Consider the following 16,669-nt stretch of genomic DNA (forward strand, 5'->3'; position numbering starts at 1 on the left):
CTTATAAATATCCTATTTTTATATTTATTTACCACAAATTTCCTGTGCATATTTGACTGCTACTGTCCTCTTGCTACCCACACTCTATGTAAAAATGTCATGCCCATGCTAAGAATATTTGAAGGCTTTGGCTCTACTACCTTAGGTACCAAGAGATGAAAGATTAAAGTGATGTAACTCAGAAAAAGAAAGTTTTACACTAACTATATGCTCATTATGTGTTCTTGCTGCCAATCCTCTTAGCATGAGCATGCATGCATACTCAGGTGTGTTTGATTTTTTGCAAGCCCATGGACTATAGCCCACCAGGCTCCTCTGTCCATGGAATTTCCCAGTTAAGAATACTGGAGTGGGTTGCCATTTCCTCCTCCAGGGGATCTTCCTGACCCAGGGATCGAACCCACGTCTCCTGTCTAGTACACATTATTTTCTGCTCTAATTCTTGATAGAGTATCAGTCCTCATTAAGTGGTTCATTTCCAATAGTAACTTCATACTCACATTCTTTCCCTAAATTATCCTCCATTCTAGCCTTAGAACTATTGAGAACCTAGGTACCCTTCAGGCAGGGCACACTATTTTCCCAAATCTTAACAACAAAAAACAAACTTTGTAACATCCTTCTCACAAATTTAAACAACATTTATTTTAAAATCTTAAAGAAGCTACTACCTATATATCATTCACTTTATAAAGGGATAAAAGCACCCATATCTGTGACTTTATAGTAAATACCCATCACCAAAATCAAGAGGCATCTTAAAATTGAAGGAAAATCCATAGTTAAATGAGAAGCATTTTCCCTTTCTTGGTTGTACCTAAAATAATAGTTCACCTTTTAATCTATAGCACCATATATATGCTTTATGAAGCTTTGCTCACTTTTTCAAAATAAAACCTTCACTGTGATATTCTTTGCATCCCTCTATAACATAAATTTAGAGGTACATAAAAAGCTCCATGTCTAAAATTTAACTAGAGTTCTTTCACATATAAGGGCTCAGATGCAATAACAACCCATACCTGATGATTCCAAAGTCACAGAAATTTACATATTTACATTTGTGGACACTGTTTTCTGAGTGAATCAATGTGAAATACCTCTCTCCACCTGACTTTGGAATCAGCCTACAATATTATTATATAATATTTATTATGTGACAAGTGCCCAGGCAGGAAGAGTGAAACAGAGACCATTCTTCTTGGGAGATTGTAATCCAGGTGAGGAAAGGAACTCTCAGTAACTTATGCTATCTGGCACAGAATCTCATTTTCTTTAAACACATCCATCACATGGGTTAAGAGTTTACAAAAGTAAGAGATCACGTATAGACTAAAATATTCTGAGATTATATGATATAAGTAGGACTCTGAGCCAAAATTTAAAATGAGTAATAGTACTTTCTTCCCTTTTTCTTGCTGAGGTTAGCTATTTTATTTGCTTTGATTACAAGAACCACTGGCTTTATAATTATAATGACTTATAACTATAATATTTTATCTTTATTGCATCCTTTGGTTTGCTTAGTTTTCTTCTAAAACTTTATTGCTTTTAAAAACAAGTATATGAGGTGAAAATAGTTTCCTCTAAGCATTGCTTCATCTACAGCTCAAAGGGTCTAATAATCATGCTTTTCATTAAAAAAAAATTTCTGCATATCGTACAATTTTAACTTTGAAGAATAGGTTTTTAAAGATATATATATATATATATTCATTATTAATTTTAAGATAGAAGAATTTAAACTTTTCTCATATTGTGTGCAATTGTTAGTGTTATATAACAATATCTTTACTTTGTAGAATTTGCCTAAAATAACTTTGCTAAGTTACTTCAGTCGTGTCCAACTCTTTGCGACCCTAGGGACTGTAGCCCACCAAGCTCCTATGTCCCTGGTATTCTCCCGGCAAGAATACTGGAATGTGTTGTCATGCCCTCCTCCAAGGGATATTACACACCCAGGGATGAAACTACGTCTCTTGTGCGTCCCGCACTGGCAGGCTGGTTCTTTACTGTTAGCGCCACCTGGTGCCACCTTTACATTTTATCAATGTTCTAAGGTCATCTAAAAGGAAGTTTATTCTTTAAGAATAGTTATGTAGTGTGTTTGCATAGCTTTGTTTTCAGAACATATTAGATTCATCTTTATAAAATATGCTATTTATATTTCTAGATAAGATGTTGGTAAACTTTTTCTGTGAAAGGCCATAGAGTTAATGATTTAGGCTTTAGTGGTTATTCAGTCTCTATTGTAGCTATTCAAGTCTGCCTTGTAGCTTGAATATGTAAACAAATGGATGTTGCTGTGTTCCGATAAATGTTTCTTTGCCAAAACAATCAGTAGGCAGGATTTGGCATGTGGGCCACAGTTTGCCAAGCACTATTCTAGAGTCCTGGAGAAGGAAATGGCACCCCACTCCAGTCCTCTTGCCTGGAAAATCCCATGGATGGAGGAGCCTGGAGGGCTACAGTCCATGGGGTTGCAGAGAGTCAGACATGACTGAGCGACTTGACTTTCTTTCTTTCTATAGTTCCTTTTGGAGAAGGAAATGGCAACCCTCTCCAGTGTTCTTGCCTGGAGAATCGCATGGATGGAGGGGCCTGGTGGGCTGCAGTCTATGGGGTTGCAGAGGGTCGGAAACAACTGAGTAACTAACACACACACACACACACACACACACACACACACTCTAGAGTCCACAGGCTGTGAAACAAAATTAGAGAGGCATATTAAGGTTGACTGTATCTAATGGGTTCTTGTTTCTCCTTATAACTCTTGCAATTTTTTGTTTTATGAATCGTGATGACAATTTATTTGGTGTACTAATATTTTGAACTTTTTTGTATTCTTTAAAAATTATCTTCTTTAGCATTATCAAAATGTCCTTTTTCCACCTGTTTTTGACCTGAACTGAACTTTGAAATAAACACTGAGTTGCTTTTATGTTTGCTGGCTTAATAATTCATGACTGCATTTTCAAACTTTCTATTTTGTAGATGTACTCTTTGATGGGTTTCCCTAGCAGCTCAGTGGTTAAAAATCTGCCTGCCAAGCAGGAGATGCAGGTTCGATCCCTACAGTGGGAAGATCCCTTGGAGAAGGAAATGGCAACCCACTCCAGTATTCTTGCCTGGGAAATCCCATGGACAGAGGAGCCTGGAGGGCTACAGTCCATGGGGTCATCAAAGAGTCAGATATGACTTAGTGACTAAGCAAGAACAATCTCTTTGATACAATGATAGCCTTTTCTCTTAATAGGTATATTTAATCCATTTACATTGAGAGTTGCTATGTCAGATATGTGTGTCTTCCTCTGTTGTATGTTGTGTGTCTGCATAGCTTTTGTGGTGAAAACTTTTAACACAGCAGGCCTAGACTGTTACCCTTAGAAAGGCCTACTTACAAGATGAGCCCTTAATTAGCATTTGGGAACTCAGATTTCAAGATGGTTACCAAGATTCCCAGAATTGCTAAGAGGGGCTCAATGTGCTTAAACTGTTTGTACAAACAATATATTTATGCTGAATAATTAGTTTCTATCTGAAAGCCTAGAATTTGATAACACGGGTGCCTATAGTAAAAACTCTGGGTAACTCATTGCAAATGAACTTTCCAGGTAGATATTGCACACGAGCTGTCATAACTGGTTTTTTACTGACTTTGCCCCATACACCTGTTCTCTTTGCTGATTTCACTCTGTATGATTTCACTGTATAAATCTTAGTTACGAGTATGCCCGTGCGCTGAGTCCTCCAGGTGAATTAATAAACCTGATGATGATCCTGAGGACCCTGATATAGTATTTATAAGAAACTTCTCTAGTAACAGGTCTGTTTTCTTTGGGCTGTCAAATGTAAATAACTTTTAACAGTTAGGAAGGTTGCACTTTGCTCTAGTCTTTATCCTTTCTAACTATACTATATAATTCCTTAATCATTTATTAATTTAGATTGTATCTAATAATTTATTATATAATGATAAAATTAATTTCTTTCTTTCTTCTGATCTGTTACTCCCAATTTCAGTTTTTTATTAACTTTTCTTAGTTTTTATCTTTTTACTGTTAAATAGGCATCCATTACTTAATTTTTCAGTTTCAAAGGGTATACTTAGCTCCCATCTTTTAAAGATGAGCATATCAACATGCTTACATTCCATTCCTCTTTTTTAGTTGTCCCCTTCTCACATTTTATTAGATTTATTATTTCTAAAACTTCAAACGTAAAGACCTCTAATAGGAGAGTGCTAAAAAACATTTCAAACTGCTCACTTCTATCTAGGTGATCACTTCGGATCTAATTTTCTTGGCTGCCTTCTGCCAGTATTCAGTAACTCACCTGGGGAACTTCTGTTTATAAATTCTTTCTCTAATAAACATGGATCTGCTCCTTGTTCCAACATGAAGATCAGTTCTGGCTTTGTAAAGCAGTACCCTGTAAATGGGAAATACTTTAGCACTTGAGTTAGCTGCATAGGTTTCATTGTTTCTGAATGTGAAGAAAAGTACAGCTTCAGAAATGGCACATTGAGGGTGCTTGCTAAAATTTTTTTTTTGGCAGAGGGAATGACAGCAAAAACCATTTTCTTATAAAGGATCACTCTTCTTAAACCTGTAAGTCACAAGCCTAAATAACATTAAGTTCTGAAATTGCCAATGTCTGTTCTTTAAACAAGATTTCATAAGGACCAACTCTATATCTGGCCGTAATGGAGCAAAAGAACCAATTTACCTCTCCATGAGGGCTTCTCAGGTGGTGCTAGTGATAAAGAACCTGCCTGCTAATGTAGGCAATGGGGTTACATCCCTAGGTGGGCATGGTAATCCACTCTACTATTCTTGCCTGGAGAATCCCACGGACTGAAGAGCCTGGTGGGCTACAGTCCATGGGATCACAGAGCTAGACACGACTGAAGCGACCACACACACACACCCCTCCATACGACCACACACACACACACACACACACACACACACACACACCCTCCATACCAGACATGACCAGAGACCAGACACGACCACACACACACACACACACACACACACACACCCCTTCCATACGACCACACACACACACACCCCTCCATATGACCACACACACACACACACACACACAGCCTCCATACCAGACATCTGAACAAATCATACAAAGTATATGAAATGGGTTTTAAACTTTAGAAAACAGGCAGTACAGACAGTGATACTTGAGAACAGAGAAACAAATGAGGTGAGCCCTGTGATTACCACAGCTTATTGCTTAGAGAGTTTCAACCCTAAACAAAAAGAGACCACCAAACAGAGCCTCGCGGACTCACTAAGTTAAGGCAATAGAATTAGACTTCAAGAGACTCACGACAAATAGTATTTGTAAGATAAAAAACAAGAGAAAAAGGATACAGAGCCTTTGTCTGATCTGCAGGAGGGTCTCCTGAGTACTAACATTTGAAAATGTAAGGAAAACACTTGAGGTTGGGGAAAAACCAGAGAAAAAGAGTAGGGTGAAATAACCCCAAAGCACACAGAGAGGTTTAAAACTTCCTAACCCACGGCCAATGGGATAGAATAACCAGAAGGGCATTTATTGCCTTGGTAGAGGAGCCAAGTGAGGCTGAGAGTAAAATGAGTTCTGAATCCAATACAACAAAACTTAAAGCAAACCTTAAAAGGATTAAAGTAATTCCAAGTAATTTAAATTCATCCCAGGGAAGGGCCCAGAAGATTTCAGACAATATAGCAAAACTACCACTTAACAACATAAAATCTGTAACATCTAGCCCTTGATAAAAAATTACTTGATATGAATAAAAGGGATATATTACTGTAATCAAGAAGAAAAATGAATCAGTAAGCCACAGAGTAAGAAATGACACATGAAATTAATAATCAAGGCCATTAAAACAGTAAAAATACTCCATATGTTCAAGAATATGATAAGAGAATTTATTAAAAAAAGTTCCTAACTGGAATTCTCAATATGAAAAATATCTGAAATGAGTAAACAAATCAACCAAACAAGAAACAAAAAAAATGGATAAGATTAATAACTATATATATATATATATATACACACACACACACACCACATATGGAAGGTTAAATGACAAAAGGCACAATGGATAACTTTAAGGTTAAAAACTATGAAAGAAGAAACCCACAATGAATAAAGACTAGAAAATAATAAACAGAGTTATCTCTGACCTGTGGGATAAAGTTGTCTAATATGGGTAACTAGCATTTCAGAAGGAACAAAGAGACTGAAAAGAGCAATAATGGGCAAAAGTTAGATTTTTAAAAGTGAAGTGAAAGTGAAAGTCACTCAGTTGTGTCTGACTCTTTGCAACCCCATGGACTATATAGTCCATGGAATTCTCTAGGCCCAAAATACTGAAGTGGGTAGCCTTTCCCTTCTCCAAGGGATCTTGCCAACCCAGGGAATGAACCAAGGTCTTCCGCATTAGAGGCAGATTCTTTACCAGCTGAGCCACAAGGGAAACCCAAGAAGTGTATAAATCCATGGACCTAAGAAGCTAAATGAATGCCAAGGAAAAGAAACATGAAGAAAACCACACCAAGAAATATTATAATTAAATTGCTAAAGTCACAGATAAAAAGAAAATGTTGAATAGATAGAAAAAGACATAATATGCATGGAGGAAGAAAAAAGAATGGATGTCTACTTTTTGTCAGAAATTATACGTCTGAAGACTATGAAGTAACAATTTTAAAGTACTGAAAGAAAAAAGCCCACCTAGAATTTTACGCTTGACTAATATAAGGCATTTTCAAACAAATAAAAATTGAAAGACTTTATAACCAACTGCCATGTATTACAGGAAAGTTAATTCTCTGAAAGAAATTCTTCAGCTAGAAGAAAAATGAGATCAGGAGGAAACTTGGATTAATACATAGGAAAAAAGAGCAACATAATCTGGACACAAATGGATTAAAATAAACTTTTATCATTTTCAGGACTCTTAAAAATAGTAAATTGTGTTTTAAAACAACAGTAATGTACTGTAGGAGATGGGAAATAGTGAGAGTTAGGAATATTGGGGATTTTAAACTTATGTAGATCAGGCATGCAGAGCTGCTGAAAAATTGACCAATATTTATTATGAGTTCAGTTCAGTCATTCACTCAGTTGTGTCCAACTCTGTGACCCCATGGACTGCAGCATGCCAGGCTTCCCTGTCCATCACCAACACCTGGAGCTTGCTCAAACTCATGTCCATTGAGTTGCTGATGCCATCCAACCATCTCACCTTCTGTCGTCCCCTTCTCCTCCCGCCTTCAATCTTTCCCAGCATCAGGGTCTTTTCCAATGAGTCAGTTCTTAGCATCAGGTGGCCAAAGTATTGGAGTTTCAGCTTCAACATCAGTCCTTCCAATAAATATTCAGGACTGATTTCCTTTAGGGTTGATTGGTTTGATCTCCTTACAGTCCAAGGGACTCTCAAGAGTTTTTTCCAACACCACAGTTCAAAAGCATCAATTCTTCGGCACTCAGCTAGTCCAACTCTCACATCCATACGTGACCACTGGAAAAACCATGGCTTTGACCAGATGGACCTTTGTTGGCAATAGTAATGTCTCTGCTTTTTAATATGCTGTCCAGGTTGGTCATAGCTTTTCTTCCATGGAGCAAGTGTCTTTTAATTTCAAGGCTGCAGTCACCATCTGCAGTGATTTTGGAACCCCCCAAAAATAAAGTCTCTCACTGTTTCCACTGTTTCCTCATCTATTTGCCATGAAGTGATGGGACCAGATGCCATGATCTTAGTTTTATGAATGTTGAGCTTTAAGCCAACTTTTTCACTGTCCTCTTTCGCTTTCATCAAGAGGCCCTTTAGTTCTTCTTCACTTTCTGCCATAAGGGTGGTGTCATCTGCATATCTGAGGTTATTGATATTTCTCCTGGCAATCTTGATTCCAGCTTGTGCTTCATCCATCTCGGCATTTCTCATGATGTACTTTGCATATAAATAAAATAAGCAGGGTGACAACATATAGCCTTGATGAAGTCCTTTTCTGATTTGGAACCAGTCTGTTGTTCCATGTCCAGTTCTAACTGTTGCTTCTGGAGCTGCATACAGATTTCTCAGGAGTCAGGTAAGGTGGTCTGGTATTCCCATCTCTTGAAGAATTTTTCAGTTTGTTGTGATCTACACAATTAGAGGCTTAGTCAATAAAGCAGAAGCAGATGTTTTTCTGGTATTCCTTTGCTTTCTCAATGATCCAACGGATGTTGGCAATTTGATCCCTGGTTTCTCTGCCTTTGCTAAATCCAGCTTGGACATATGGAAGTTCACGGTTCACATACTGTTGAAGCCTGGCTTGGAGGATTTTGACCATTACTTTGCTAGTGTGTGAGATGACTGCAGTTGTGTGGTAGTTCATTTATTATAAAACAATGGACAAAAGAAGACGGACACTAACCAGGCTGAATCTGGACAAGGCCATTTTGATATGGAATGGAAATGTTACTATAGGGCTGGAAGCCCTAATTTTTTTTTGAGATGTTGCCTTCTAGTGAGTCCCAGGCCAATCTGTTAAATTGCTGGCCAGTTTGTGAGCAAGCTACTCAGGCCTAGACTAGAGTTCCTTCTGTGACCAGTGGAACTGTGAAGTTTGATGGAAACACCCCGACTTCAACCAGAACTTCCTGCTGACCATTCAGTCTACTCCTAACAATGCCATGTGGAAGACTACAAGTGACTGCTTCTGTTTTCAAGACTGGACTAGTAGTTAAAGGGGGCAAAATTCATACTCTTTTGGTCCATTAGTTCCAGCAACAGAAATTTATGTGAATTAGTTCATTACATTGGGGAAGCACTAAACACTAGTATGTGCTAAAAGTAAATCTATTTAATTTTTTTATTCCTAGAAGCACCTTTTCTAGCAGCTGCCAGTTTGAATCACTGCCCTTAAGAGATTTAATGCTAGTTTTCTACATGTCTTATACATGTTTCACTAATGACATTCTTACAGTAACATTAAACCCAGGATGTCTGTACTAACATACTCATTGTGAACCTGGCATATCACAATAATGAAATCCTTTTATAGTATTATCTATGGATATCAGCACAAGGTAGCTCTCTAGGAGGAAGTGGAGTATTTTTTGTTATTAGGTTAATTTTGCAGTATAACATGTACCTGTTTTTTGGTAAACACTGGTAATGAAGTTCTAATATGTCTTTTTCAAACTACTTCAATGAACACATTACTAATTTAGGTTTACATAACCACTCTGACATACTAGAATCACATGTAGGTATGTTCAATAGTCTTTTTATGTTAAGAAATGTGCTTTTTTAAAAAACTGTTGGCATGTTTTCTTCTGAATTAATATACTGGAGAGGTGTAAAATGTACTGGAGTGGTACCTTTGAGTATTGGATACATTTCAGTGGGGCTTAAAAGCAAAACTTCTTAAAAACATTTTTCTTGGTAGCTCCAGATCTATAACTTTAGATAGTGAACCATAGTAGGATTAATACCTTTAAGGGGAGAATGAGGAATGAAAAATGTAGAGATCTGAGGTTGGTCAAAAGTAAGGAGGAGTGGTCAAATGGTACACTTTTGGTACTTGTTTTCTACCTCCTAAATATGTAACCTAATTTTTTGATTTAGGTCATTAAAGAAATAAAGTATACTTACCAAATGATCATGAATGTCACTTTTGTTCCAAGAATTATCCTCAAAGGTTTTTCCAATTCACCTCAAACTTATCACAATTGAATGTATCAATTTATTCAACAACTTATGGGGGTAAATGTCAGCAATAAGCCTGACCCTGCAGCAGGGTCTGAAAGGCAAGCTGGAAACAAATCCATCCCTCTCTATTTGGGAGTCTTAACTTCTAAGCCTTCCATGTGAACTTCAGACCAGAAGTCTCTTGAGAGTCACTCAGTCATGTGCGACCCCATGGACTGCAGCCCACCAGGCTCCTATGTCCATGGAGTTCTGCAAGCAAGAATGTGGGAGTGGGTAGCCATTCCCTTCTTCAAAAGACTCTTCAGTTCAGTCACTCGGTCATGTCCTACTCTTTGCGACCCCATGAACTGCAGCATCCCAGGCCTCCCTGTCCATTACCAACTCCTGGAGTCCACCCAAACCCATGTCCATCGAGTTGGTGATGCCATCCAACCATCTTATCCTCTGTCATCCTCTTCTCCTCCTGCCCTCAATCTTTCCCAGCATCAGGGTCTTTTCAAATGAGTCAGCTCTTCGCATCAGGTGGCCAAAGTATTGGAGTTTCAGCTTCAACATCAGTCCTTCCAATGAACACCCTTCCAATCTCCTTGAGGATGGAGTGGTTGGATCTCACTGCAGTCCAAGGGACTCTCAAGAGTCTTCTCCAACATCACAGTTCAAAAGCATCATCTTTGGCAGTCAGCTTTCTTTATAGTCCAACTCTCACATTCATACATGACCACTGGAAAAACCATAGCCTTGACTAGATGGACCTCTGTTGACAAAGTAATGTCTCTGCTTTTCAACATGCTGTCTAGGTTGGTCATAACTTTCCTTCCAAGGAGTAAGCGTCTTAATTTCAAAGCTGCAATCACCATCTGCAGTGATTTTGGAGCCCAGAAAAACAAAGTCAGCCATTGTTTCCACTGTTTCCCCATCTATTTGCCATGAAGTGATGGGACCAGATGCCATGATCTTAGTTTTCTGAATGTTGAGCTTTAAGCCAACTTTTTCACTGTCCTCTTTCACTTTCATCAAGAGGCTTTTTAGTTCTTCTTCACCTTCTGCCATTAAGGGTGGTGTCATCTGCATATCTGACGTTATTGATATTTCTCCTGGCAATCTTGATTCCAGCTTGGGCTTCTTCCAGGCCAGTGTTTCTCATGATGTACTCTGCATATAAGTTAAATAAGCAGGGTGACAATATATAGCCTTAACATATTCCTTTTCCTATTTGGAACGAGTCTCTTGTTCCACGTCCAGTTCTAAATGTTGCTTCCTGGCTTGCATACAGATTTCTCAAGAGGCAGGTCAGGTGGTCTGGTATTCCCATCTCTTTCAGAATTTTCCACAGTTTATTGTGATCCACAGAGTCAAAGGCTTTGGCATAGTCAATAAAGCAGAAATAGATGTTTTTCTGGAGCTCTCTTGCTTTTTCGATGATCCAGCAGATGTTGGCAATTTGATCCCTGGTTCCTCTGCCCTTTTTAAAACCAGCTTGAATATCTGAAAGTTCACGGTTCACATATTGCTGAAGTCTGGCTTGGAGAATTTTGAGCATTACTTTACTAGCGTGTGAGATGAGTGCAATTGTGTGGTAGTTTGAGCATTCTTTGGCTTACCCACCCACAAATGAGTGATTTGTTCCCTGTGTTTACACTGTCAACTGCATGATCTTTTTTACTACTTAAAGTTAAAATTATTTATATTTTGAAGATTGACCCTTTGTCAGTTGTTTTGTTTGCAAATATTTTTCCACATTCTGAGGGTTGTCTTTATGTCTTGTTTGTGGTTTCCTTTGTTCTGCAAAAGCTTTTAACTAGGTCCCACTTGTTTATTTTTATTTTCATTACTCTGGGAAATGGGTCAAAAAATCTTGTTCTGATTTATGTCAAGTAGGTAAGTAAGTGTTAGTTGCTCAGTTGTGCCCGACCCCAAGGACTGAAGCCCACCAGGCTCCTCTGTCCATCATATTTTCCAGGCAAGGATACTGGAGTGGGTTGCCATTTCCTTCAAGGAGTGTTCTTATGTTTTCCTCTAAGAGTTTTATAGGGTCCAGTCTTACATTTAGGTCCTTAATCCATTCTGATTTTATTTTTGTAGATGGTGTTAGTAAATGTCCTAATTTCATTCTTTTACATGTAACTGTTCAGTCTTCCCAGTACCACTTATGGAAGAGACTGCCTTTTTGCCATTGTATATTCTTGCCTCACTGTCATAGATTAGGTGACCACAGGTGCATGGGTTTATCTCTGGGCTTTCTGTCCTGTTCCATTGATCTATATTTGTTTTTGTGTCAGTACCAAATTGTCTTTTTTTTCTCTTAAAATGAAACAAAGATGAATATTTTATTAATAAAAGGTACAACTCACAAAGAAGATAGACATCATAAACTGTTAGACACCTAACAACCAAGAAACAAAGATACATAAAGCAAAAATAAGAAATATAAGGGAAAACAAAAAATATATAATCATAGTGAGACATAATAACATTTCTTTGAGAATATTTTATCAAGTGCAGAAAAAACAAGAATAGGAGCATCTTGACTGAGGTCATTAATAATTTAAATATAATAGATTTCTATTTATAGTACTCATATCCTATACAAATATATTTAAAATTTTGTATCTCATACATTGTTATTAGACATCCATAGGACATTTAGAAAAACTGGCAAAAAGATAAACATTACTAAATTTCAAAAAGTAGAATTCTTTTTTTTGTGATTCAGTTATACATATACACATGTATTATTTTTGAAATTATTATCCATTATAGGTTACTATAAGATATTGACTATAGTTTCCTGTGCTATACAGTAAACTTTTGTTGTTTGTTGCATATCTATTTATTTAAGCTAGAAATCTAACATTCTATTTATAATAAGTCAAGCAAGTGCAATAAAAATGCCATAAATTTTTTAGTTAGGCAAAAATTCATAAGTTTTCTAAAATATATGTATTATATGTATTATTTATATATGTGCATACAAGAGCATTTCTACTATGCTTGATAAAGACTTGAGAAAGAACATCAAAAAAAAAAAAGAAGAGATGGAGAAACTGGAAATATAAATGAAACGGGAGCACTAAATATGAAATAGAAAAAGTCAAACAAACTAGATAAAAGTAAAAGATCTTCATATAGGTCAGTAGTCTTTAAACATGGCTACTCATTAGAAACATATCTGGAGCTCTGATGGAAAAAAAAAAAGCAAAACCTGGGCATTTGTATTTTTCAAAAAATTCCAAGATAATGCTTATATGCATCTGGATTTTAAAAAGTGGTTACAGGTTTTTCTATTAAATGGTAGTTTTGGTGATATAAAATTCTATCATTTTTCTGTTGACCAATGATGATACAATGGTATTAAGTTACAGTTACATAATCACAATAGAGAAAGATGTTTATCAGTTTTTATAATCAACAGACAAAAATAAAAGATAATTACAATTGCAAGTCATAATGGGAACATGATTAACCTAACAATATAAAATAAGTATATACAATCTGGGGGGATTAAGTAGAGTGATATGGTAAGTGGAATTGGATACATGCACATGTTTTCATCTGTTCAGTCAGTCTATATGTCTTTTGGTTGGTGCACTTAATCCATTTACATTTAAGGTAATTATTGATATGTATGATCCTATTACCATTTTCTTAATTGTTTTGCGTTTATATTCTGTAGGTAGGTCTTTTCCTTTTCTTGTTTCCTGCCTAGAGAAGTTCCTTTAGCATTTGTTGTAAAGCTGGTTTGGTGGTGCTGAATTCTATTAACTTTTGCTTATCTGGAAAGCTTTTGATTTCTTCAACAAATCTGAAAAAGAGTCTTTCTGGGTAGAGTATTCTTAGTTGTAGGTTCTCCCATTTCATCACTTTAAATATATCATGTCATTCCCTTCTGGTATGTAGAGTTTCCGTTGAGAACTCAGCTGATAGCCTGATGGGAGTTCCCCTTTATGTTGTCGTTTTTCCCTTGTTGGTTTTAATATTTTATCTCTGCCTTTAATTTTTGTCAGTTTGATTACTGTGTGTCTCAGTGTGTTCCTCCTTGGGTTTATCCTGCCTGGGGCTCTCTGTGCTTCCTGGACTTGGTTGACTATTTCCTTTCCCATGTTAGGGATGTTTTCAGCTATTATCTCTTCAAATATTTTTTCAGGTCCTTTTCCTCTCCCTCTTCTTCTTCTGGGACCCCTATAATGCAAATGTTGGTGCATTTAATGTTGTCCCAGAGGTCTCTTGGGCTGTCTTCATTTCTTTTCATTATTTTTTTCCCCTATATTTTGTTCTGCGACAGTGATTTCCACCATTCTGTCCTTTAGGCCACTTATCTGTTCTTTTGCCTCAGTTATTCTCTTATTGATTTCTTCTACTGTATTATTCATCCCTGTTTGTTCTTTAATCCTCCTAGGTCTTTGGTAAGTATTTCTTGCATCTTCTCAATCTTTGCCTCCACTCTTTTCCCAAGATCCTCAATCATCTTCAGTATCATTAATCTGAATTATTTTTCTGGAATCTTGCCTATCTCCACTTCATTTAGTTGTTTTTTTCTGGGGTTTTATCTTGTCCCTTCATCTAGGATAAAACTTTCTGCTTTTCTAAGCTGGTTAAGTTTCTGTAATGTGGCTTTTGTTTCAGTCACTGTGGGACTGTGGTTATTTTTGCTTCTTCTGTCTGCCCTCTGATGGAGGTTAAAAAGCTTGTGTAAGCTTCCTGATAGGAGGGACTGGCAGTGGGGAAAAACTGGGCCTTGCTCTCTTGGGCAGGGCCATGCTCAGTAAAGCTTTAATTCAATTATCTGCTGATGAGTGGGGTTGTGCTCCCTCCCTGGTAGTTTTTTGGCCTGAGGCAACCCAAGCCTTGGGTATACGGGCTCTTTAGTAGGGTTAATGGCAACTCCTAAGACGGTTTATACCAAGGGGAACTTTCCCAGACTTCTGCTGCCCATGCCCCCATCCCTGTGGTGAGCCCCTGCCAATCCATGCCTATACAGGAGACCTTCCAAAACTAGCAGGTCGTTTTGGTTCAGTCTCCTGTGGGGTCACAGATCCTTTGCTCTGAGTCTTGGTGTGTGCAAGATTTTGCTTGTGCCCTCTGAGACTGTAGTCTATTTCCCCCAGTCCTGTGGGAGGCTTATAATCAAATCCCATTGCCCTTCAAGGTCAGATTCCCTGGGGACTCCCAGTCCCTTTGTTGGATCCCCTGGCTGGGAAGCCTGACAGATCTTCATAAGCCCAAACTTCAAAAGAACCAATGGATGCATTTTATGTCTCAGTATCGAAAGAGAAAGAAATCTAGCTTTAGGTTTTGGATAAACTTTAAATGTCTTTCCACTTTTGAATTTACTGTTTTCATGTTTTTACAACAGATATGACAGCTTTGTTTCTTACACTGCAACTCAGAGTTAATGCTTCTTGTCACTTAATTTGGAAATCTTTACTTACCCTTGTACCAAACCCCAGATTACCTTTCTGATATATTAACAAAATAGAATTAAGTGATGGGGATGGAACTGAAATTTAGACCACACTTTTTTATTGTTGTTAATGTTCAGTTGTTAAGATTTGTCTGAATCTTTGCTACCCCATGAACTGCAGCACATCAGGCTTCCCTGTCCTTCACTATCTCCCGAAGTTTGCCCAAACTCATGTCCACTGAGTTGGTGATACCATCTAACCATCTCATCCTCTGTTGCCCCCTTCTCCTCCTGCTCTCAGTATTTCCCAGCATCGCAGTCATTTCCAGTGAGTCAGCTCTTCATATCAGGTGGCCAAGGTCCTGGAGCTTCAGTTTCAGCATCAGTCCTTCCAATGAATATTTAGGGTCGATTTCCTTTAGAATGACTGGTTTTATCTTGCTGTCCAAGAGACTTTCAAGAGTTTTCTCCAGAATCAAAATTTGAAAGCATCAATTCTTCGGCACTCAGCCTCCTTTATAGTCTGACTCTCTCATCCATATAAAACGGCTGGAAAAACCATAACTTATATGGACTTTTGCTGGCAAAGTGACGTCTCTGCTTTATAATACGATGTCCAGTTTTGTCCTAGTTTTCCTTCTAAGGAGCAATGGCTGCAGTCATTCTCCGCAGAGATTTTGGAGCCCAAGAAAATAAAATCTGTCACTAGTTTCCACTTTTTCTCTACCTATTTACCATGAAGTGATGGCACCAGATGCCATGATCTTAGTTTTTGAATGTGGAGTTTCAAGCCAGATTTTTCATCACCCTCATCATCCTCAGCTCTTTAGTTCTTCGTTGCTCTCTGCCATTAGAATGGTATCATCTGCATACCCGAGGTTGTTTTCTTGATTCCAGCTTGTGAGTCATCCAACCCAGCATTTTGCATGATGTATTCTGCATGTAACTTAAAAACTTACATATTAAATTCGACTCAAAGTGAGCTTATTCTAATTTTGGTTTGACTTTTTAAAACCACAGTGTTAGCAGCAACAATCAGATTGCCCAAATAATGCACCTTCCCTTAGAGATGTTCTGCTTATCTGTATTCTACTTTTTCTCTCTGTAATGACTGAGCCATTTACACTGTTCTGTCATACAGTAATTCCCCTCTCCCTTTCCCCTCCATTCTGTTGTACTCATGCCTTGAGGAGGTTCCCCCCATCCCAAATAAATGTCTTATTTAAGAAAACTTCTAAATTCACAGAAAAATGGCAGAGAGAGAAAGGAGAATTCTTGGATAATTGGTATCCAACTTATGCTACTGTTAACATTCTTTATTACTAGCATGTTTGTCATACCTGTTAATATAATAATGACACACTATTATTAAGTAAACTCTATACTTTATTCAGATTTCCTTGTTTTTTTAACCTAAACATTTTTCTTTTCCTGTTCCACAATTCCATCCAGGATACCACATTATATTTGGTTATCCTGTCTCTCTAGCCTCCTCTAGACTATAAGTAATCTTTTTTTTTTTTTTTTAATATAATCTTGACAGTTTAGAGGAC

At 37.5% G+C, this 16,669-nt stretch overlaps 1 protein-coding gene and 1 pseudogene across 4 annotated transcripts in view; one reads left to right on the forward strand and one right to left on the reverse strand.

The window, feature by feature from the left end:
* Positions 1-16,669, reverse strand: part of ZNF782 (zinc finger protein 782) — a 67,736-nt gene that overhangs the window by 4,574 nt on the left and 46,493 nt on the right. For all 4 annotated transcript variants that reach the window (XM_065947563.1, XM_065947564.1, XM_065947565.1 and 1 more), the window contains one exon: positions 4,339-4,434. In XM_065947563.1, coding sequence (XP_065803635.1) covers positions 4,339-4,434 — 96 coding nt within the window. The remainder of the gene's footprint in view (positions 1-4,338; positions 4,435-16,669) is intronic.
* On the forward strand, positions 8,410-8,748 carry LOC136176900 (NTF2-related export protein 2 pseudogene; annotated as a pseudogene).

Source organism: Muntiacus reevesi, chromosome 10 (assembly GCF_963930625.1).
Source record: "Muntiacus reevesi chromosome 10, mMunRee1.1, whole genome shotgun sequence".
NCBI classification, from domain to species: Eukaryota; Metazoa; Chordata; class Mammalia; order Artiodactyla; family Cervidae; genus Muntiacus; species Muntiacus reevesi.